Here is a 23,819-nt window from a genome sequence, read left to right on the forward strand (position 1 = left end):
GAAAAGAGAGAGGAGCACAAAAAAATTCCAGGAGCAGCGAAAAAGCTGAATTTCAAAGCCATGTTCTAATTGGAAGACAAAGCACAAGCACAATAAAGAACAGTGGGAAATCATCAAATATCTATGGGATTACTGGATTATTATTACATGCATCCTAAAGGAAGCAGAGCAGTGGATGGAGAGTGGGCCTGGAACTCAAGATTTCAGCCTTTCACAGCCACACCCACACCAATGTAGTTACAATGACTACAAGTTGTACCTGAATTCATGAATTACCTGCACAGGTGGCTTTTTAAACCATAACATCACCAAAAAGCTGCTCCCTCTCTGATGCTCTGCAGCACTTTATAACACAGTGTTTCCCACATGGTACTTTTAAAATTATAACAACCTTAATCAAGAGCCAAGGTGGGTAGAACAACTCGATAGGGAAAGGTCAGGGATTGTGTCTGAAGGGAAAATCACTGGGACAAAAGGGATTACAGCTGTACTTTGCAAGGATTTTACTTCACCCTTTCACCAGTGAGCCTGGAAGAGAAAAGTAAACCATAAACTAATGAAAGCTGATGGCAACACAAAGCTGGCAAGTCCTGCCAAAGCACCAGGGAGCGGTGAAACAACGCACAGGAAGGAGCAGGAGAGCAGTGAGGAGCAGGGCTCACAGCAGGGGTTTAGCTGTTTGTTTCAGAAGGGAAGAAAAAGAAAATAAAAGATTAGGAGTTATTATTTCTGTGGCTCTTGGCACAGTTTTAAGCAAGATGAGTAAAGAACAGATTTTATACCCAATTCTGGATAGTTTTATTTCCCGTTCCCTCCTCGGTTGCTTTCTGTTATTTGGTAGAACCACCAATGTTTGCATCTGCAGGAATCACATGAAACTCCGTATTTGCAAGAGCCTCAGGCAACTGCCTTTAAAAAACACAATTTGATCTATCCCATAAAAGATAATAATATCTTCCAGGTAGACAAGCAAGTGGGTGGGTACCCCGAGGGCACGAATCCCAACAGAAAACATCCTGCAGTAAAGACTCAAGCCTGTGGTCACTTCTTTTATTCCCACATTAAAGATCAGATTTTACCCTTGGTGAGGTGCTGATTTTTACAAAGAGGAAGACAAACTTTGTCCAACAACAGCAGGCAGAGCTGCTGGGGCCATGGGCAGCGGGGTCAGGGAGCAGGGTGGGAGTGCCATCGACACCCACCAGTGCTCCCAACCTCCCAGCAGCCACTGATGGGAGCAGGGCTATGCCTCGAGATGTCCTGCAGCAAAAGAACCTGGGTGACATTTGTCCAGAGAAATGTCCTCCACATCTCTCAGCACAAAAGCAGGTTTTGTGCAAGCCCAAACTACCCAGAGCTAAATGAAACCAAGCTAACGAGGTGCTCATTAAGCAATTCTCCAGTGCCCGTGCTCATGGTACAAACACAAACACTGGCAGGGAACGGGGCTGGGGCTTCTGTGTGCTGAAAGGAAAGCAGGGATTAAAGTACTGGTGAATAGGGCTGCTCCTGCAGTCCCACTTGGCTCCCAGGACGGATGTTTTCCTGCTAATCAAGTAAAATAAATGGGAAAAGCAGAGCACGGGTTATAAAGTTAAGCTGCACGTTGCCAAGAGCCCGGGACTGGGACAATAGGACGGTGAGCCAGGTTTACTTTTAGCACATCCTTCACTTCCAGTAATTAATGTATGGAACAATGATGAGGGCACACTCACACCTGACCTCCTGCACCTCCACAGCTTCTCCCTCCACAGCTGTCCCTTTTCTGGGCACACATTTCCAACACTGAAATAGAGACTTACATAGAAACCCAACTAAATATTCCCCACCTTCTTTCACAAGCAAAGCATTAATTGCCCCAAACTTTCAGACATGCAAGTAGTTCTCCACTTCTACTGTCTTTTCCACTTTCCCACCCTCCTCCTTCCTAGAAATTACCAACAATTAGCTGGTAGCACATGTTCTGTCTTGAAAGGTAAGAGTGCCAATCCTACCCTACTAACTTCCAAAAAACCCCTGCTGTGATTGTGTTCCAGCTGCAGTTGTCTGGATGGCTGAATTCTGAGCTCTTTTACACCACCTGGACTTCAGTCTTGGCAAGCCAAGATGAGCTGAAGGTCAAACGGCTTTGCTGCCCAGCAGTGAAGAGCAGAGACAGCCCCTGAGCTCAGTGGGTTCAGCTGCTCATCAGCTCACCTCAACTGCAGACAATTTCCCCAGGATGACTGACACTGCTGCTTTCCCAGCAGGTACCTGGGAACAGGGACATCGAGCCAGTAGGACACAAGCTGGATTAAAAGCACACTATCCTAACACAAAGGAAGATGCTGACACATCTACAGCTGCTACTGCCAAGTGCTCTCTGAATGATAAATAGACACGTCCACCTGATTTGTTTGTAGTCACCTGCAGAATTAATTAAACCCCCAAAAGCCTTTAGAGATCAGAAGGTTCAGCCTGTTGTGAATTTTTCAAGGCTGCCAAATTAAAAAAAAAGAAATTCTTCACTTCCCCCAAGATCCCTGCACACACACACACACACACACACTTCTTCAACCACCTTCAAGCAACAACCTTCTAAACATTAACTCTCCCCTGAAACTCCCAGTGTTGGTATCCTAGCCTGGCATGCTAAAAATACCCCTGCACTGCTGAGAGGAGCAGCACATTCAAACAAGCCTCGTGCTCAACACAATGAAACCACACTGAGAAGAGCTTGATCTCAACTCCTCCTCCACCATTGCAGGAGCAGGGTCCCCTCCTCACCCCACACCCAGCCCAGGGTGGGTTTGGGTGCCCCAGCACCCAAGCAGGGCACGTGTCTGCAGCTCAGCCCTGCCCTCCCTCCCCACGGGAACAGCCTCCTTCAAGAGCCAGCACGACACTCCTGTTGCTATAGGAACACCAGAGCTGCAATCACCGAGGTCTCAGCACAATTCCCAGCTCGGGCTTCCAAACTGCACTGCTTCCATCTGCAGAGCTGCCAGAGCCCAGGGCCAGCCCACCCTTCAGGGCTGGAAGGAACTGGGGAGCAGGAAACGTGGCTTCTAGGCAGGATGATCCCCCTGAGAGGCATTTTGTCTGTCCTCAAAAATATGGGAGAAAGCCTCAATTTCATCATTTTGAGCTGGAGAAGCCTGAGGAGTGCGAGCTGCCCGAGCTCCTGCTGCAATGCAGGCAAGAGCAATATGTTAATATTCCCAAATATCCTGGTTCCAGCCCCTCTCCAGCACACACACACTGGTTGAACAGAGATGCCTCTGGGTTCCTCAGTTATTCCTGGAGCCATAAAAAACCAAAGCAACAACCAAGCCACAGATGCCAGATAAAAAGCTCCCCAAGGAAAGGAAAACACCCTGTATTTTACACCTCCACAAAGGTGCTAAACAGCAATGACTGAACACTAAAATGGTTATTAAAAATTTGAGCATGACATTAATGTTAGGACTCTTTAATTAATGCTAAATTTAAGTATTAAATACCTCACTTTGGAGTTTTATAACTGTTGGTTTAGAGTTTTATAACTGTTGTTCACAGCTCTTCTGGGTTACTGAGAGCTCATCCCCTCTGCTACCAGTTCACCTTTCGGTGGATGATAAAGTATTTTTAATACATCAGATAAGCCTTCTCTGGAGAAGGGTATCAAAGTCAACACACTGAGGGACTCAGCACTTCCTGAGAGTCTGGAATACACTGAAAGGAAAGGGCAAACAGAGTTGGAATTGAAAAGAAAGAAAAAGAAAGAAAAAAAAAGACTATTTTCAGACTGGAGTACATTTTCTGGCCATCCAAGATCCCTTCACAGATCTGTTGCCCCAACATACGTTGTAGCAATAAATGTGAGGAGTTTAGAACACAAACTACAGAGATCTGCACTGATTTCCATTTGGTATCTGCTCCAGCACTTTAGAAAGGCTGGGATATTTCTCATTACTACCTGATTTACACAAAGATATTCTGAATAACTCTGAGCTGCCTGTCAGGAAAAGAAGATTCACTCCAAGAGCAGGCAGTGCTTCAGGAGTGGAGGTGTTTCAGATGTGAAAGGAAACCTGTAAACAATCCTAACCCAGTGATTTTCTGCATCTGAACAGATGAATCCCTTTTGAAAGCAAGCTAAGAAATAAGGACATAAAGAATAAAATTTCATCTCTTCCAGTAAAAATAACCACAAATTCAAGGAGAGTAGCAATTAAGAGAGGTATTCTGAGATGCTTCTGGATCAAAATGAGCCATTAACTTCCACTGCTGGTTCCTAAGACAGCAAACAGAGTACCAGGGAGGAGCTTCAGATGTCAGAGATGTGGTTATTAACAGTGGCTCACTGAGGGTTTATGGCACAAGCCTGGGTTCGGCAGGGACAGTGTCAGCTGCTTTCCTCAAGGCACTGGCACATCCCTGCACAAAGGGACACCGAGGCTGCAGTGACTCCCTGTGGTCAAAGAGGCTCTCACAGAGGGTGGCAGATGTGTCACAAGCGCTGCAGGGAGCACCAGCCCCTGACAGGCTCAGCAGCCACTGCTGGGAGACCCCCAGGCAGCTCTTCTGAGACACCATTTCATGGATGCACAACAAAGGAAAACCTGAAAATTGTATCAGAGACCGTGAGACCCTTAAAAAAACTACTAGACCATCCATCCTCTATAATCTTGTCCAAAAAAACCCCAACCAACCAACCAAACCAATCCCAACCAACCTTCCTGTGACTCTGGAGCCAGACCCCAGCACTTTGGAGCAACCCACAGAAACCTGCAGGTCCAGAACAAAGCCCCCAGAGTGCTAATGCCAAGGATGTCATTCCTTTTTTTTTTTTTCTTTTCTTTTTTTGGGAACAAAACAGGGATGTGAAGTCAGCTCGGTGTCTTTTGTGCCTGCTGGAGGGAAGTGGCTCTAAAAGACAGGTCTGGGACAAGTCAGGCTGAGAGCAACTTGTCCTGCTGGGGAACAAAGGGCTGTGACGCCCTCTGAGGGCCAACTCCTTGGAAGTTACTCCTTAAATAACACCTCTTTTGTTGTTGGGGAAGACAAGCTGCATTAAAATAAAAAAAATCCACAGGAGATTGAGTGGAAAGAGCAGAAAAGCAGGGGAGTAAATTCCTGTGAGCAATCCTGGAGCACAGCGAGCTGTCGGTGTGCAGACCTGGATGGGATTTTCAGCACAAGATAATGCCATCTAGTGGAGATGGAATCTCCCTCAGGGTGGCAAACTGGCCACCTCTGTGCCTGCATTGCCGATTTGCAGTGATTTCTCAGTGTCACCCTTCCTGTGTCACCAAGCCCAGGATGCAGCAGAAGGGACAGACAGACAGACAGACGGTGATTGCTGATGTGGAACCCCCACACCCCAGAGCAGCAGCAGCACTGACTGTCACAAAACTGGAGAGGTTTCTGAGGAAATCAAAGTCCTGGGCAATAAATTACAGCTGCAGCTTGGTCTTTCTCTGAAGGAAAAAGTATTTGGTTGTGTTACTTCAATTCTATTTTACATCTTGCTTTTCTCTCCTTCATTTGGAGAGATGGCCCCTCTGAAGGAGTAAAAAAAAACCAACATCCTTTCCCACTTCTCTAAATATTTAACTGATTTTCTTCCCCTTTTTTTTTTTCCCCTATCAAGAAAAATCTTAATAGTCAGGCCAGTAGTTTAATTATAATCTGGGAGGACTGAAGGTAGATTGTGGGGTCAGATCTCCCAGGAGAGACATCAGAGTCTCAGATTAGATTCAAGTAAGCATCCCCAGGGAGAGCTTCACTTCCCTGGGGACAAAGGTTTAAGAATCTTCAAGGACTTCATGAAAACAATGACAGAGAAAATCAGCTGCTAACTGTTCAAATATGGGACAAAGACCACTTCTGGAAGAAGGTGTGAAGCTCTTACGTTTCCTGCATTGCCTGATCGGTGAGCTGAGCAGCAGACTAAGGAACTCTTACTCTTTCTTTCCTTAACATTTAAAAGTCACATCAAAATGCAATTTTTTTTTGAGTCTGCATGGTGGGAAAAATATAATTTCACAGCCAGTAAAATCAGACAGCTCAGACAGCGAGCTGGATCAAGGTGTGCAGGAAGGATCTGTATCTGTGTCCCCTGGCTGGAGTTCTGTTTCTGTCATCTTTGCCACAGTGCAGGTCACTCAGCATGGATTGGCACTGTGAAAAACATAACTTTTTTAAGGACAACACTGAAAAATGATTGTGTTTACCTCAGTTTTTGACAAGGAACTGCCAAATTTCCCCTTTAGACTGGGCAGGAGAGTCAAAGAATCCTGAGCCAAAACACACAAGTAGATAGATCTACCTCCACCAAGCCCCAGCTATGTGAGGAATGAACACACAGCCTTAAAACAGAGCAGCAAGTTCGTGCAGGTTGTGTTTCTGATGCATTTCTAAATGTCTTAGATCTATATTAAGTTTCTGCTCAACTCAGTTCTGGCACTGGAGCCTCCCAATCTTCCTTCAACACCAAAGTGTGCATTAGGAACGTGATCTGGCACGAGGCCTGGGCAGGGGAGGGAAACAAATTCAGTGAGAAACATTCCGGTTCAGAAGAGATTAGTGGGACTCACAGCAGCTCCACACAGTTGTTTACCAAGACTTCTGCAAAGAATTAACAAAACCAGCACGTAGATCATCCCCTTAATGGGAATCTAAATAAACCAAAGCAGATTTGCAAACTTATTACGTGTCTGCTGCCCCTGTCTGGGAATTAATTACGTTGTGCAAATTAAAGATATGCAAGGGGAAACAAATTCCTCCTATTGTTAATCTTTCCCTCTTGCTCTGCTGAAATGGTAACACTGCACTTCATTTCCCCACTCATGGAAATGGGAAAAACAGATGATGGTGTTGGATGATTCCATTTTATTTTGTGACTATACTGTTATCAAGCAACTGGAGTCACAGTAACTAAATTATCACATGCCCAACACATGCTTTTGTACCTTAGAAATCTGTATTTACTTTGCATTTGATTGTGTTATGAAACTCCCAGTCTGAAGAGTACAAAGAAAGTGCTTGCAAACCACCCCTAGCCTTGTTCCTTTTTAAGCACAGATGTCCAGTGTAAGAATAAATATAAAAACCCTGATGATCTACATCTTATGCAGAGGGTCTATGCTGAACAGAGTAGGAACCAGAGGCACCTATGCATACCTGAATTTTCCTGCACACACAGAACAAGAATCAATTTATCAGATTAATATTTATTTCTATTTAGTGTGTTAGACAGGGTAGGAAGCTCTATACATGCATTTAGAGCTCACAGGACTTTGGCCATCAGTGTTTTGAGTTATCATGGGGAATAAAGGTGTTTAAAAATGCTCCTCATCCTAAGGAATCTCAGCTTTAGTGGGGATTGACTTTACCTGTTAAAATAAAACCACTGCTGACCAGTTCACTGTCGTTCTCTCCCAGAGCATATCCCGGACTGCAGGGTGGGTTCATGAAGACACAGATGAACCAAACCCAAGGCAAGGAAGCTCAGTACTCACCCTGGTCAATGGAGTGCTGGGGAAGCTGGCTGAGCTGGCTGTTCACCACCCCTGCGTACGTGCGCAGGAACTCCTCCTCGCTGGCCGTCAGCTGGGGGGGACAGGCAGTCAGCAACAGGAAAAACCAGACACATCATCTCCCACTCCCCAATAAAACATCACAGCTGCCTCTGTTCTCCTCTCAGCACTTTAATCACCTGTTATTTGTGCAGCTCTACCATCAGCAAACTGGAGCATGGTGAATTCACGGGCAGGCTCAAAGTCACCTTAAAACACTTGCTTTGCTGTTTTCCCAGTGATGAAAAGCTTTAAGTCTAAACATCTGATCATTTATCCACACATGGCAGTTTCAGGCATCACAAGCCTCATAATATTTGAGCAAAAATCAATTGTGTTTAACTGCAGATCACGGTTAAATCAACGACAGCTGAAACAATTCAGCGGCAAAACCAGCCCCTCACCTGCCCATCTCAACAAGCACTATCCCAGTTGCTACAAAAATGTCTGGAAAGCCATAAAATAAGGACTATGAATCAATCTTACATTTGATCCCATCTTCCTCAGCATGAGTAGAACTCTGACTTTCTGCTGAATGTACATCTCCTCCGGACTCTTTCCGGGGACGCCCTCACGGTTCATTCCCCTCCTGCCAGCTCCTGGATTTCCTGAGGATCACAAGAACACAAACTGAAATACTTCATGGGTAAACCAGGAATACAGAAGGAGTTTCATTTACCTGTTTTTCACCAGTTGGCAGATCACTGAATACCCTGGGAGCGTAAAGAATCACATCCTTCATCAGAGAAATCCTTAAAACTGTGAACAGCTAACGTGGGCCTTACATATGCAAACATTCAGCGGGGCTGATGTTCACATCCCCAGCAGCTCATTATCTGTGGTTACCTCACTGCCTGAGTGGAAAAAGAATTCTAACAACCAGATGAAAGGTTCACCCTGACAGAAGAGACCGTGGTTTGGGGTTTTTTCCATAAATAAGCCCAACCAGAATGAAAACAGGATGCAGAAAGCACAGCCATCCAGCCTGCAATGGCTAAACAAAAGCTGGGTGAAATCACAGCTCTTAAGTCTTTCTCCTCTCCCTTTCTATTTTTAACTTTATATATCATATCAAAAAGGCCACTGCACTTCTGTAAAAGTTACTAAAATGTATGAACTGGTTTTGGAGAGAAAGAAGAGTAGGGAAGGAGTAGAGTTTCTCATCCCTTCTCGTATCATTTCAAACCTGAACTCTTGCTTTTTTATTTTAATAAAAAGTAATGATGTTATGGAATAAACAGGCTGTGCTATCTGAATTCTACAGCACAAAGCATGATTATGTATTGTTATGTATCTGGTGATTATTGAAGTTCCATAACATGGTGTTTACCAAGACAAAAAACAAAAACAAAACCAAAACAGAGATGCTCTTCAGTTGCTCTTAAAGATGATCTTGAAGTTTATTAAGGTAACAACAGCTCACAAAGTGACTCCACAGCAGCTCTCCAGTTCGTTTTCATCCCCAGGACTGGGTCTGGCTCTATCCCGAGCTATAAATGGGATTTCCTGAACCTCAGGAACCAAGGGCACACCACCCAGGGCTGCCTCAGTGAAGGCTCCATCCCAGCAGGCTCAGACACTGTTTTCCCTCTGATGTTTTCCTGCAGTCATCACCAACCTCTCCCCTCACTTCATTTTCATTATGACTTTTAAGGGAAAGTAATCTGGGTGTGGAAAGAGTTTAAAATTACAGCCAGGCCCTGCTGAGTGAGTCAGAAGCAGTGCAGACTTCAGCAGCAGCTGCTGGGATAGGCTTTGCCACCCACAGCACTGAGCATGCAGATAACAGCAGTGGAAAGTGAGGCAGATCCATCACAGCCCTTCCTGAACAACTTTCAGTGGGAAGACCTGCACGAGGCTGATTTGCTGTTGATGGTTCTGCCTGGAAATTTGCAGCCTGCACACGTGCAAGGGGATTTTTTTGGGGTATACTCAGCAAACTGCTCTCTGAAGGAAGAACAAACCAATCCCCTATTTCTGTGTAGTGTCAACTCAAATCAGTAAATTGGATTATGTTACTGAGCACATACTCCACAGTGCAATTTACTGAGTGCTAACAAGTGATGCCAACTGCAAGACAATGACCAAAACCAGAGCAAGGGACATTTTGTTTTATCCAGAGACTGATAAAACAATAAACATTTATCAAGATGCCAAGTCAGGTTGAAAGGTTGTGACTGGTCCCTAAAATTATAAATAATTTCTTTTTTAAAATATTGTTGCTTGAAAAGGGAAGGTGCTGTACTAACAACCAATCAATTCAGGAAAGAAAAACCATGACAGCAAAAACCTGCAATGTGATAACACACCCATGGTTTAGAAAATGCAACAAAATATATGGGATATCAACAGGTGGCACCATCCACAAGCACCAAGAAAATGTCCTGGCTGCCCCTGTGCCAGTGAGGGAGACTCATCCACTTCACCTCTCCTCTGCACACAGGATACTGTGCAGCCTGCACATGTTGTTATTCATTGTTTCCCATCACAGTGATCTTCTAGTTGCTTATTAATTTCCAGCCTTTGCAAGGGGGCGATGGAAAGTCCTGTCTAAACCTGGTTCTTCTAAAGGAACCTTCAGCCAAAATGGGTTTGTTGTGAACCCACCTGTTTACCAGGAAGGATAAAGATCCCGAGGCCTGGCCATCCAGGGAATGCTGACACAGTGAGCAACATGGGGGAAAAAATGCACTCAATATGGCCCAAAATATAGGTATAATGAGGTTAACTCAAGCTGCTTTTCATTCACCACACAATTATTTTGGTCAACAGCCTCAACCATCACAGCTCTTCCTGCTTGGTGACATCAGAGTAGAAAACAGAAGCCTTAAAACAGCACTGAAGAATCTGAACATCTCTCTGTTCCTGTTACATGAAGCTTTCCCAAGACAGGGTTTAGGATGACAACAGCACCCAGCAGACATTACATCAGATCTCCAAACCCACGTCCAAAGCTGGGCCGTGCCCAGAACCCAACACGATCCATCCTTACAAACCAAGGGCTGACAAATCTTATCAAAGCACTGCTCAGCTTTGTTTTCTCAAGAAAGCTACATGAATGTGCTCTGAATAACAAAACATTACTCAAGCAGCATCTCCCTGCCCCTGCAATCCCTTTCTGGCAGGTGGCTGAAGTCGTTGTTGCCCCATCCCCAACCAACAGAAGATCAGATTTCCCTGCCAACGTACCTGCTTCTAAAAACCACAGCAGATGAAGATAACCCACGTGTTCAGTCCTGATTAGTGACTGGGGCTGGGAAAAATGTATGAGGAAACTGCCCTGTGGAAACAAATGAGCACAGCATTACAGAAATATCCACAGCTGAACCCCAGAAAGACCCTTCATTCCATAAGATTTGAATCCCAGTCTGCTTCAGCACACGGCCTAGGTAAAATTCATATACACCTGCAGCTTGTCTGGAGCCTGGAGACCCTTTTTCCTCTTTAAAGAGTAAGTTTTTTAAAATTCAAGCCATTCTTCATCTGCAGGATTCCCACCCTGACCATACCAGTGACATTCCCAACCCCTTGAGAATGAAATGCATTCAAGCTTTGCATTCTTCAGGAAGCTCCCAGCATCAAACCCAACCCCCTGGAAAAACCAATCAGCACTGTGACGTGGAGTTTCTTCTAGTAAAAAACCCCAAATCAGGCACATCTCACCAGGGATTTGAGGAGAACGAGGGAGAAATGTAAAGCATGCTGATTGTGACCAAAATTACTGTTTTCAGCTATGCCTGTGTTATCTGAATGCAGCAATTCCATGGACTGGCACTGGAAAGCTGGGCTGGAAAACCCTTTGCACAGAGATTTTCAGACCAGCTTCGCTCTTCAGTCCCCAACAGCCAGAAACAGTTATTTACTTTTGTTTTTCAGACTTGGGACATATTTCTGAACATATTTTACAGCTGGGTCTCAGGGCATGGTAAGAATTCATTACTTCCCACCCACCCAGCCCGTATCAGCCTCTCAGACAAGCAGCTCAATGTCACAAATGAAGTGACAGCTCAAACCCTCTGTAACAGGCAGTGGAACAGCAAGGGACACCACCCAGGACAGCATCACAGCCAGAATCAGGTGAAAAATGGCACAAATTTCTGCATTTAATGAAATGTTTCTCATTAAGGTAGATGTGCACAGCTGCACCATTTGTTAATGAACTGCAGTTGAAATGTAGCAAACACACTCTCCCTTTTTAATTCTTTTTTCCCCCCTCTTTTTGTGGTCAACAAATGAAGGCTGATCTAGACTAATTCCACCTTTCCATGGCTGTTCAGCACTCCATGGAGATGCCATCACCAGCAGGGAAGCAAGATGGGAGCAGCCAGAGAGAAAAGCTGAATCCAAGATCCTGCCAGAGCTTCACCTGGCAGCATTTCCACATTCATCTCTAACAAACCCTAAAAAATAAGAACTAACCAGATTTTGTCCTGGTCAGGAGATTCTGCCAAAGCTTCACTCTCCCCACACCCTCCCAGGAGCAGGAGGAAAGAAATAACTGACCCCTTTCCAACTCAGCCATCACCAGAATACAAAACATTTCTCCAACTGACAATCAAAGCTGCTCCTGCCCCAATGGGCTTACTTTCCTAGACTGGATTTAAGAAGAGATAAAACCATGCCAGGCTCTTTACCATGAAAATGAAATGAAAAAAAACCACAAAACCAAAAAACAAGAAACTATTTTAAGCACAAAGAGCCCAGATTCAATGCATCCTTATCCTTCCATCCTAAATAATTCTGCTTCTTTGCAATGGTTTACACTTGGGCCAGAGACTGCTACAGAGGGTGTTTAACTGACAGGAAAATGTAAAAGCTGAGAAGTGATAATTACAGGTTCAGAGATGTGGGGAGATGGACAAAGTGCCAGTTAAAGAGACCAGGATGCTTCCCCACCTTGTGAGGATAAAGGAGTTTTTAAGCTAAAAGATAAGGCCCAGTCACTGAAAAGAAACATGTTTTTAAAGTCCTTGTCAATGAATTACAACAGCACAAGGAAACTGAGCTGGCATCAGGATGCCAAGGGTTGGATGCTGGGAGTGGAATGTCAGCTGATCAGTAAAGATAAGAACTGATTTTGCGCATCCCATCCATCACCAACAAACTCATCGACAGCACTAATGAATCCTACTGTGTGCAGTTAAAACACACAATTCACTTATTTACCTATTCTTGCTCAGATATTTTATACTGCATATGAGAAAGAGCCCCCGAAAAACAACATTTCAATCTGTATTTTCAGCACAAAAAGCCAGACAGGGAGATAGAAAAACAAGAACTGCTGTGTGCTGGACTGAAGGAATCTCCACAGCATCAACAGAGCTCAACTGGAACACTGCTCATCCAAGGGAATGAACAGGCAAAGCCATTCCAAAGCCCAGTGACACGTTCACTGGTTTGTACTGGCCGAACAAAGGAACACTGGGGTCTCAGCTGGATTTCTGGGAATCATATTCAGGATTATTAGCACGGAAGGAAGAGATGCCAAAGGCTGGTGAAGCCACATGGAATTCACTGTTCTGTCAGCTCTGGAACTGGTCTCTCCAGGTGAGGGGGAGGCAGATGTGCAGAGCCAACAGGAAAGTTTGGGCTGCCAGGACTTCCCAGTTGCAGCCAGACATGGCTCTACTCCCCAGTGCCACCCTTCAATCCCCTTCTCCTAACAAGGATTAACCTGGGCCTTTCAGGAGCTGCAGTTTGAGTCTGAAATCCCAACATTCCTCACTAAACTGTGTTAAGAGCCTAAATCCTTCGAGCTTGTCCTGCTGCATCCAACACCCTGCAAATGGACACAACTGGGTCACCTCATTCTCCCTTGTTTGCCAGGCACAGGCAACGAAATTTAGCGCTCATTTATTTGTAAGATGATTCACACCACAGAATAATAACCAACAACCATCCGAACATCACTGCCAGAGCAATCCATCTGAATCTGCAAACATTCCGAGCAGGGAAGGAGGTTGGTCAGGCACCAGCTGGCAGAGCTGAGCTGCTGGGTGAGGATCCCAGGAATTCCTTCTCCGCTCTGCAAGGCCCGACGTGTGGAGTGGGCAGAGCCAAGCACGCCTGACATCCTGACATCCCCTCCCCTGTGCCTGCTGCCAGCCCCATCTGCTGGCTCTGGGAAGGGCACCTGCAGTCCTGGCCCCCTGGCAAAAGGAGCTCTGAGTGTCACCTGCCTCCAGAACGCTCCAGGTTGAGGCCACACTTTCTAGCAAGGCAGTAAAAGATGAGAACAAAGCAGACATGCACTTGGAACCAGGAGAGGAAGGTACTTCTGGGATACTTTACAATTATATTACCCAAGTAGAAGAGGATTAACTACTCTTAACTAGCACTGAGATGCTTCCCTACCTCTCCACCTTGTTACTTGTCCCCTAAAGGCTTTAGTGAAAATATAATATATTCCACCCCAAAAAGTGAACTGAAAGCCTGCAGTGGCCTTCTCTTCAATCACTGACCCCAGACACAGAATTAATCATGAGAAAACACTGTAATTGCCATTAGCTCCCCCTTTTACATTTTTTTCCTGACCAGATTTAGAACATCAGTGGGTTTTCACTTTATAAAAATGTAGACAGGAGAAATCTGCACTGCATCTCAGTTTAACTCGTCTGTTTTACCAACAGATGGAAACAGCTCCTCAGGAAACTCAAGCCTCAGCAGCAAGAACTGTTTTGACTGAACCTTCAGCAGAGGATTCCAACACACAGCAACTGAAAATTACAGATTTGTAACTCTATCTCCCCTCACTTCCACCTACATTCCTGGGAATTCAGAACCTGGATGGGATTCTTTGATGGACAAGGCCACAGATGGGTTCATAATACAGAACTTCTAAATTGCTCTCGACTCCCTCTCTTAAATAAATAAATAAATAAATAAATATTTCACATCCCAACAGGGAAAAAAAAAAGGCACGTTACAAAAATGTGGGCTTATAAATTTTGCATAAGGGAAACCACTTAAGCATCCCATTCAATTTTAAAGACATGCTTATTTAATGCAATGAGAAAGTAACATGAGCTTTTGTGCCTTCAAATTCCATATTAAAGCCCCCCACACACACACTGCAGTCCTCTGTAATGCTGAAAATCCCAACAACCACATTTGACTGGTTTGGGGAAAAAAAAAAACAAAAACAAGTGAAACTGAGGAATCTGCACAGCCTATATTAAGGGGGGAAAAAATAAAAAGGCAGTCAGCTGTCAGAAAATGTAACATTTTACATATTCAGCCTTAATAATTTAGGGTACTCCGAGCAGCCATCTGGCAAGCTCTTTCAGATGTAACTCAGCTGACTACCTCTTTAATAGCTGGTGGCATTTCCAGTTATAGCCAAAAGAAACCCACCAGGAGCTGGTTCAGCTGCGATTTATTTCTCTTTTCCCTTGAACCCGACTGGTTCCGTTCAAGGCAGTAAAAGCCCTCAATTAACGGGGCAGGATCAGGAGAGCTCGGCTGAGGAGTTGTGCAGAATAAACCCAAGCCCTGCAGGTTTCCTTTGCTCTGCACAAACGGAGTTCAGAGCCGGCGTGAGGGGTCCCCTCGCTCCGTGGGATCATTAACCAAGGTTAAGCCGCTCCCCTTCCCAGTTCCACCACGGAGCGCTTAAATCATCGACACACCAGGAAGCTTTAAGAGCAAAAAGGGGAGGCTGCCCCTCATTTAAGCCTCGTTAATTTTCAAATGAGGTTTTGCAGAGAACAGCCAGAGCCCAAAAAAACCTTCCAAGCTGGAGGGAGCCCGAAACCTGGAGTCAGGAACCAGAGTCTGCAAAATCCTGCTGCAAATTCTCTTCTAATTCGTTCTGACTGGTGACCTTCAGTCACAGGCAGCTGGAGACTGGATTAATTCCCAGCTCCAGAGGGACACAATGAAGAATTCATAACAGCTACCTATTTATAGGTGAACAGTAAGAGTTGAAATATTTAATAAGGTTGGGTTTTTTTTTTTTTTGTCTTCCTTTCTATGTTCAGTACTGCCTTTTAGCTGACTTCAGAATCTGAACCCCAGTGTCAGATTTAGGTCAATTTACTGCTGGAACTCCTGAGGTAGGTTTGCATCTCTTAAATGTTAAGATTTAAATTTTTAACGAAACTTTCTGGGAGAGACAGGAGCCAGCCCAGAATGCTGCCACCTACTCATGAAACATCTGTGAACACAAGCAGGGGTTTTTTTCCTCCCCCAGTGCTGCAATCACCTTTGAGAGCTTCAAAATGGACTTCTGAAGTCGTAATGAAGAGCATTCAGCAAAGCTCCCCAATATATCAGAACAGTTCTTATATCAACACTCAAGCTAATTTAAAAATAAATAAAACACCCTACCACCGTAACCACCACTTTTGTGAGATTAATATTTGCCTCCTGACCTTCCAAAGCACACAGAAAGCAGATGATTTTCCCCCTTCTTTCAGGGAGAAGGCACCTATCACACCTCATCCAGTTCAAAAAAGGCAGCACAGGTTTTTAGGTAGTTCACGTCAGTCAACCTGAAGCCTCTGAAATTAAATGTAGTAACAGCAACAAAACCTGAAAAAAAGCCTTTCATTTCACCAAGGTACTCACACTTCAAAGATGAATGTGTCAAAAATTCCTTATGAGGTGCCAACACTCTCTGCAGCAGTTTAGACACAAATCTGGCCCAGAAACAATTCCAGAAGAAGGTTACAGTACTTTATTCCAGAGGGTCCTCACCAGCTGGATGGATGAGTGCTGCTCTCCTCCCGACCCTGGGCATCTTTCACCCAGGCTCAGGCACCTCTCCCCCTATTTATAACAAAGCTACAAATCTCCCAGGCAGGAAATTGGGCACTAATGACAGATAGCCAATGATTTAACTACAGGGTGTCCCAGGCTGAAGAATGAGTGCTGTAAAAACAGTGTTACACATCCATCATCAAAACAAAGCTGGGCAGCAAAGCCTTGCGAGGATCCAGCTGTAAATAGTTGGTATTTTCAGAAGCAGAAAATGAAGTTTGAGGCACGAAACTGAGATGCCTTTTCTTGTTCCCAAGTGTCCTTTGTTTTCATAGCTGGGTTTTAACTTGAATCACAGAACAGTAAAAAAATGGGAGCACAAATAACAGGTAAAAATTATCAACCACTTACAAGGATCAAATTCTTTTCAGTGTATCCATCCCATTTTACATGGTTGGCATGCCACAAACTGTCCAGATATTTACCCAGGTCACACCTCCACCTATGAGAGGTATGGTATTTTTGACTATTAATTATTGACACCAATGACAGAGCCATTAATTGTGGTCACTTCAATCAGCTCAGAGACCAAAGTCACGTCTTCAAAGGAGCTCTGCCAGAAGAGGCAACACTGGGCTCACAGCCCCCTGAGGACTTACAGATCATTGGTGTTAAATCTGGGGGTTGCTGAAGGCTGGCATTTATATTGCAAAAGTGAAGTCAACAGGCTGAAAACAAACTTAATACATGGGCCATAAAACAGCCCACGCTCATGGAAGGTGAACACTGATACAGAATGGGCTGATGCACGAGCAAGAAATTGGTTCAGTCTTGGTAACAAACCCCAGATAGGCCCCCACAACACAGACAATGCCCAAAGTGGTGCAGGTGTGTGTGCAGGATGTTGTTTCTGCCCCTTCAGCAATTCTCAAGTGTTTGGAATGGAGCAGGGAGCAGAGACAGGAGCAAGGACAGGTGTCAGCACTACCAGCAGTGCCGATGGAGAAGCACGTCAATCTTGGGTGTGTTTCCAACCAAACACTTCATTGAGATTGTCTTTGCATGCAGATTTTTGAAATGGACTTTAATAAATAAAGGCAGGTGGCACTGAACCAATCGTGAACCATTCCAGAGCAGTCTGGAATCACAGAACCCCAAAATGGGTGAGCTTGGAAGGGACCACAGCGGGGTCAGCTGGTCCCCCCTCTCTGCTCCAGCAGGGTCATCCCAGAGCACAAATCCCTAACAGGAACAGGCAAAATCCTAATTGACAACAGGCAGAATCCCAGTAAGTATCTGCAAGCAGCTAAAATAACAATAACACTGAATTTCAATTCACAGTCACGCAGTAAACCCCTCCAAAAAGCAGAAGTGCCATTCTGGGAGTCAATCCCCCTGTGGTGCAGTGACCAAATTCCCACAGTGCTGGGTGCATTTAACCATAAAAATGGCACGTCATCAGCAATGATCCAAAAGGATCTCTCTCCACTGCATGTGTATACATTTATCTGTGTATTTACAGGCATTTCTCTGGTACTCACCAGCACAGGACCTCCATTTAAAACATGCCCTGTAATTCTGACTGACTTCTGAACATCTTTATTGCCTGGTCACAGACACTTCACCCTGAAAATGCCCACAAATCTTTTATAACAGAGACATTACGGCTAACTGGATTTTTTTTCAGGCAATTAAAAGGTGAGCTGTTATTAGGTTGGTGACTGCATGGCACTTAAGTACTTTGCAATACTGTATCAAAGTACAGTGTCAGGACCAGAGGTTCTTAGATTAATAATTCCTGGCTACTAAAATTGCACAACCACTGGACAACATCATCAAATGTTGTTCTGGCCTCATACATCAATAAAATCAACTGTAAAATGGGATAAGCACACCCCTTTATGTCACCTGCTTATCTTGCCTTTTTAGAGATAAATAAATAAATAAAATCATCTCTGCTGCTTCCCCCTGAGTTATCTCTGGATAACCAAAAGAGCAAAGAAGTGGTTTCAGTTCTGAACCAATGGAAGGTTTAATTTTTAAAGCCATTTAAGGAGCTATTTTATCAGTGGCTCTTGCTGTGAGTAGAACTACGAGCTACTGGCTGTTTGTGTAAAATGAATATATCCCTTGATCACCTCTTTGGTACTGACACAACACAAAGCCTTTGCCTCCCCAGTGACTTGTGAATGTTATTGGATAATATGGCCAAGAGACTTGCTGTGAGGACCTTCCCAAAATAATGTTCCTGGAGCTTTCCTACAGAGTGTTCCACACACGTTGGTCTAAATAGCTCTTTTAATGACATGTGCAAAAGCATGTCAGCTCCTCTCTCCTCTGAAGGACTTACTAACAACAAAAAAGCACAAGGAAAAGTATTTTTTACCTTCTTGAGGTCACCAAACCATGATACTGTCTGATGGAGAGAGGAGGGAGGGGAAAAAAAAAAAATCCCTGTCAATTCTAAGAGAGGAGTTTTAAAGCTCACAAGTTTCAAACAAATCTCTCATTATACACTAATTTTACCATGGACACTTTGCTATCTCTATTTTTTGGTAAACTGGGATTACAAGGAAGGAAGTCTTGCCTTCCAGAGACTTCCTATTTCTCAGGAAGAGGGATGCAATTTCCTTCCTCCCCCGCCACGCTTCTGAATGTCACCCTAATTCCACTGGCCTTGAACTGGGACACGAACCTGCATGAGGTCAGCGGTTTGACAGCTGGAATCTCCCTTTAGCACCACTGTGCAAACACTCCTGGGCTGCAGAGGAGTAAACCACAGGGTTTAAGGGTTAGGATAAGTCCCCACCAGCGCTGGGACTGATGAATTCCTGCTGCAAGAATCACAGGCAAGACAGAGAACATATGTGAGCTAAAGGCAACCAGGCTGAGCTGCTGGAACCCCGTGTGTAGAATTGGGTGGCAAGTTTGATTTATTCAGAGACCAGCACCAGTTCAATGATTAAAACTGCCTGTTTCAACATCTCCTGTGTATGTTAAAACCCAGTGCATTTACAGGATAAATGGTGATTGCTTCCCTAAGGACGGGGGGCATCGTGAGATCACAGAATCGTGGAATTGTTGAGGTTGGAGAAGACCTTTAGGATCATCAAATCCAATCATCAGCTCAGCACCACCAGCATCTTCTCCTGAAGTGCCACACATATCCACACGTTTTTTTGAGCACTTCCAGGGATGGGGATTTCCCTGGGCAGCCTGTTCCCATGCCTTACAACCCTTTCCATGAAGGAATTCTCCCTGAGATTCAATCTAAACCTCCCCTGGCACAATCTGGGGCTATTTCCTCTCATCCTGTCACTTGTCACCAGGGAGAAGAGACCGACCCTCACCTCACACATGAAACAATACTTTAGATTAATCAAACTTCAATATCCACATCACTTCAGGAATTTTCCACCAGCAGGACTGCATCCAACCACCACCAATTTAAGGCAGGATGGGGGAAAGAGAATGACTGGAAGTGCAGGCAGATTCCTGCACCTCCCAAACCACTGTACAATTACAGAACACCTTTGTTAGATTTCCTCAGCACAAGGGGCTAGAGCACTTATATCTAAACTTGCAGCCACCAAAAAAAAGGCAATGAAATGAAAGTAGGAAAAACAAACTGGGCCAAAACTGTAGTTCCTCACCCGCTGCTTCACGTACAGAAATTTATTTATTTCATTTAAGGCTTGAAACACGTTTTGTAAAAGTTTCTGAACTAAGAGTCTTGACAGTGGAATGCACCAGAAGAACAGCTGCAAACAGTTTAGTGTGAATTGTGAAAGGTTCCTTTCACCGAGTTCATTGTAGCTGCTGACCAACCTTTCAGGGATAAAGTTCTGTTCAGCAAAAACCTGATGTTTCTGACCTCTGGAGTTAAGCAAAACCTTTCATGAATTCCACATAAACCAAAGAGTATGACTTGGCATCTACAGACATTCCTGGGAAAAAATAAGGCAGCTAAGGAGCTGTGAATGCTCCTATTTTTCTGCATTTGGCATCAGCTCTAAACGTTAATTATATTTTAAGTGTTATTGCTGATCGTTTCTGCATAAACACGCAGTTAACTTGTGTTTATCTTGAAGCCTGATACTGCCTCCTCTGACCAGCTGAGAAAGCTGCCAAGGCACAGAGAAATTTCCAGTTTTCCATGTAAAACCCAGCACAGCCAAAGCTGGGAAACCCCACTGAAATGACCCTGGTGTGGCAGCAGGCACAGAGGTCCCTGCAGCTGCACCACCCCCTTCCCAGTGCCACGAAAAGCCTCCCATCAGGAGTTTACCCTCAGCTGTTTCAGGGTTTATTTTGCCCCTTCACAGCAACTCTGCAGCAGAAATTTAGGTCACAATCCCTTCCAGGGTACACGTACATGGGCACTTACTTAAAGCTCAAGGAAATTAATTAAAAGCTCCTCACTGACTTCAATGTGCATTGAATCAGGACCTGGATGAGTTCAGAGGCAAAACAATTACACTTTAATTAAACATCTTCACCTTCCTGTGAAGTAGTCAACTCATTTTATAGAAGGATAAACTGAGTCAGAAGGTTTCAGAGCTTGGTTGTGGTCATAAACAGAGTGGATTGCTTAAGTTGCTTCCACACTTGTGAGCTGCCCTTGGAACGCAGAGAAAATGGACCTGCTGAAAAACCAAATCAACTCCTGGGCTGTGCATCTGCAGGAAATAAATCAGAACATCCTGAGACCAGTGGAATGGTTGTACAGATCCATTGGTTCCATCTCTGTTCCCCAATTAGGAGCTAATTTAGTCAGTCACAGGAATCCCAATAATGCAACAAGTTGAAATTATTAGGGTTTTTTTTTCATGGTAGTTTATCTTCAGCTGAGAATCTCAGAATTTCAGGCTGGTTTCTTTTGGTTTGTTTTTAAAATAGCATTAATAATTACATCTTTTTTTTTTTTTTAAAAGACTAGGCCTGGCAGATTTGATAGTCTGTAAAACCTTGGAAGTACTTACTGAAAAGCAAGAAGAATGACCACACTCTCTGAATTCAGGCTGACATTTAAGCCACACATAAGCTCTGTAACGTTCTTTGACATCACCAGGAGCAACAACCAGAAACAAAAATTAGCTTCCCTTGCTTTTTTTGAGGATTTGTTACATAATGCTTCCCCACCACTCAGGCTGAAAATAAATCCTAGAGTCAGGAGAGCATCCTCAAGTACCCACTGATGGGTTTTGGTTATTTTGCTGATCTTTGGTTGGGTCTCACCTACAGTTTTGCCCATCCTGTCAATGGGAACTCATGGACAGGTTCCTCCAAGGGAAAATGATCCGTGAGTGTTCCCCACTCTCTGAGATAAAACAGTGAACCAAGTGGTGTGGGTGGGTTTTTTTATTAAGAGAAATTAAGTTAGTTGGTAGAAAGATTAAAGCACATTTAAAACCTATTTAAGTGTCATTTCTCCCTCGTGCTGACAAGCCAGACCCTGGACTGCCAACATGGCTTAGGAGGTGGAGTAGGTGGCAAAATGTTTTCATTCCAGTAATTTACATCTTTGGTGCACATCACCATCGAAACTGGGATTATTCACACATTTGTACACATGCAGTAGCTTTACTGGAATTAAATTAATGGATACTAATTACTTTTCCAGCAAATCAGAACTCTCAAATGGAACAACAACAACAAAATCTCTAATATCTGTGACGCAGAGTTATTTGAAAAGAATCTTTTTAAAGGAATTATGAATGTGACTCATGTATGGTTTCTGGTTATCTGGTTTAACATGGGAGACAAAAAACCTGATACCCACGTACTTTCAGTGAGAATCTTACACAACGTGACTGACTTCAGTCAGTCTGCTGCAAAAAAGGAGCAGGACTAAGTGGCTTTTTAAAACTGTTGAACGCTATGATTTCTTGACACCTTTCCTGTGACAAATCAAGGTTTGTTTTGGGGTGAATAGCCCACCACACTGTCCCAGAAGTACCACACTGATGGTTTAAATCAAGAACATGACTGACCAGCTTTACCACCGTGACCATTAACACACCTGGAAATGCATCAACAAAGCCATTTACCCTCACTGTCTGAACACTGAATTATAAGCACCTTCTAGCTCTAACACTTCTGCCAGCTCCCAGAATATAAACAACTGGCATATTCATTAGGACTGCAGCTTTTCCCATCCCTTCTGCACTGCACACCCCATGGTGTGGTGTAGCTGTTAACAGCTGCCTCTGGCCCTGCTGCATTTCAGCAGGAAACCCAATCTGATGACAGCTTGCAATAAAAAGAAATACAGCTTTGCCTCTGCATGTAGAGAAATATTTCTGATACCCAATCCTCCTTTTTGGGAAAAACCAACCAACCAACCAAACAAAAAAACTCTCCAGGAAGTTTTTCCCAGCAAACCCAAGAGCAGCCTCCAAAATCCCCGTTGCCTCTCTGGGTGCATTTTTGATGCTTCAAACTAGGTCAGATGCTCAGGAGGGATGCTTTGTAGTCAACAACCAACGTAGGAATTGAAATACTTAGTAAAAATCATAAATGTTTATGCTGGTTACAGATGACAAACGTTTTGGAGGGGGGGAAAAAGCTCATATTAAACATGTATAAATAGATTTCTTTCTCCCAAGTTGTTTCCTAGGCAAAGCATCAACCTTGAACAGCTCCACCCCATCAAACACATTCAGGTGTTCCCTCTGTTTGCCCACATGCAACTGCAGGGTGATTTTTTCATTTTTGGCAACAGACACCACAGTCCATGTCAGCAATTACAAAATCCAGGTTTTGTTTCCGCTCACTTCTGGTTTTGTTTAGAAAACACCACAAGTTGTTTTGGAAACGTCTCTCTCCTCTCTCACAAAGAGAAATACTCTTAAAACTGTGGATGGGGGAAGGAGGGAAAAGGCAGGGAGTACAAATCGATACAGCTGCAGATTTCCTGTAAAACTGGGACTCACAGCTTGCTTTCTGTGCAGCCCCAACACTCATCACGATGATGTTCTGTGTCCAGTGAGATTTATGAGCATCAACTAATTCTTGTTAACAGACAGAAGCTTCAGTCCACGTGCTGAGAGCCCTCCCTGCCCACGCCCTGCAGTGCCCGTGCAGCACACACAGCTCCATCAGGGCAGTCACAGCTGGGCTGGATCACACATGGATTTATTGCCAGGACTCCTGGCAGGCTCTGGGATCATTGCCCTGGTGAAGATTTCACTGCCACTTGGACACCAGAAAGAATCCTGAAAGCACTGCTGTGTCCTACACAACTTCTCCGTAACTTGTTGCGATGCTTAAAATGAGCTAAAAAGAGAAACCTGCTTTGAAACAACTCTGGGGCCAAAAGTTACTTCCCAGTTAATTGTCCAAAGTGCCCATTTGTTAAATTCTACACCCTTCTGTGCACAGAATGCACCCCAACAACTAAGAGAGCACACAAATCCACTACCAACAACTCTACATGACCCTGAGGGAGCTGCCAGTGTCTACCAAGATGCCAGAGATACAATAACTGATGACGCTTTTTCAGCTAAGGCAAAGTAAAGGAACCCCATCTCTGAATTACACCTGTCCCCATTTTCCAGCTGAATGTCTGTCAAGGCA

General features: G+C 44.3%; 1 protein-coding gene across 2 annotated transcripts in view; it reads right to left on the reverse strand.

Moving 5' to 3' along the window:
- The window catches only part of CTNNBIP1 (catenin beta interacting protein 1), a 29,714-nt gene that overhangs the window by 4,531 nt on the left and 1,364 nt on the right, over positions 1–23,819 (reverse strand). The window contains exons 2-4 of one of the 2 annotated variants that reach the window (XM_050322525.1): positions 10,731–10,821; positions 8,028–8,149; positions 7,485–7,575 (exon numbers count right to left, since the gene is read on the reverse strand). In XM_050322525.1, the coding sequence (XP_050178482.1) occupies positions 7,485–7,575; positions 8,028–8,123 (187 nt within the window). In that variant the 5' untranslated portion in view covers positions 8,124–8,149; positions 10,731–10,821. Of the gene's footprint in view, positions 1–7,473; positions 7,576–8,027; positions 8,150–10,730; positions 10,822–23,819 lie in introns of those variants that run through there. The other variant, XM_050322524.1, reaches the window with a different exon arrangement.

The sequence above is a fragment of the Myiozetetes cayanensis genome, unplaced genomic scaffold (assembly GCF_022539395.1).
Source record: "Myiozetetes cayanensis isolate MyiCay16 unplaced genomic scaffold, myiCay2020 scf28, whole genome shotgun sequence".
Classification (NCBI taxonomy): domain Eukaryota; kingdom Metazoa; phylum Chordata; class Aves; order Passeriformes; family Tyrannidae; genus Myiozetetes; species Myiozetetes cayanensis.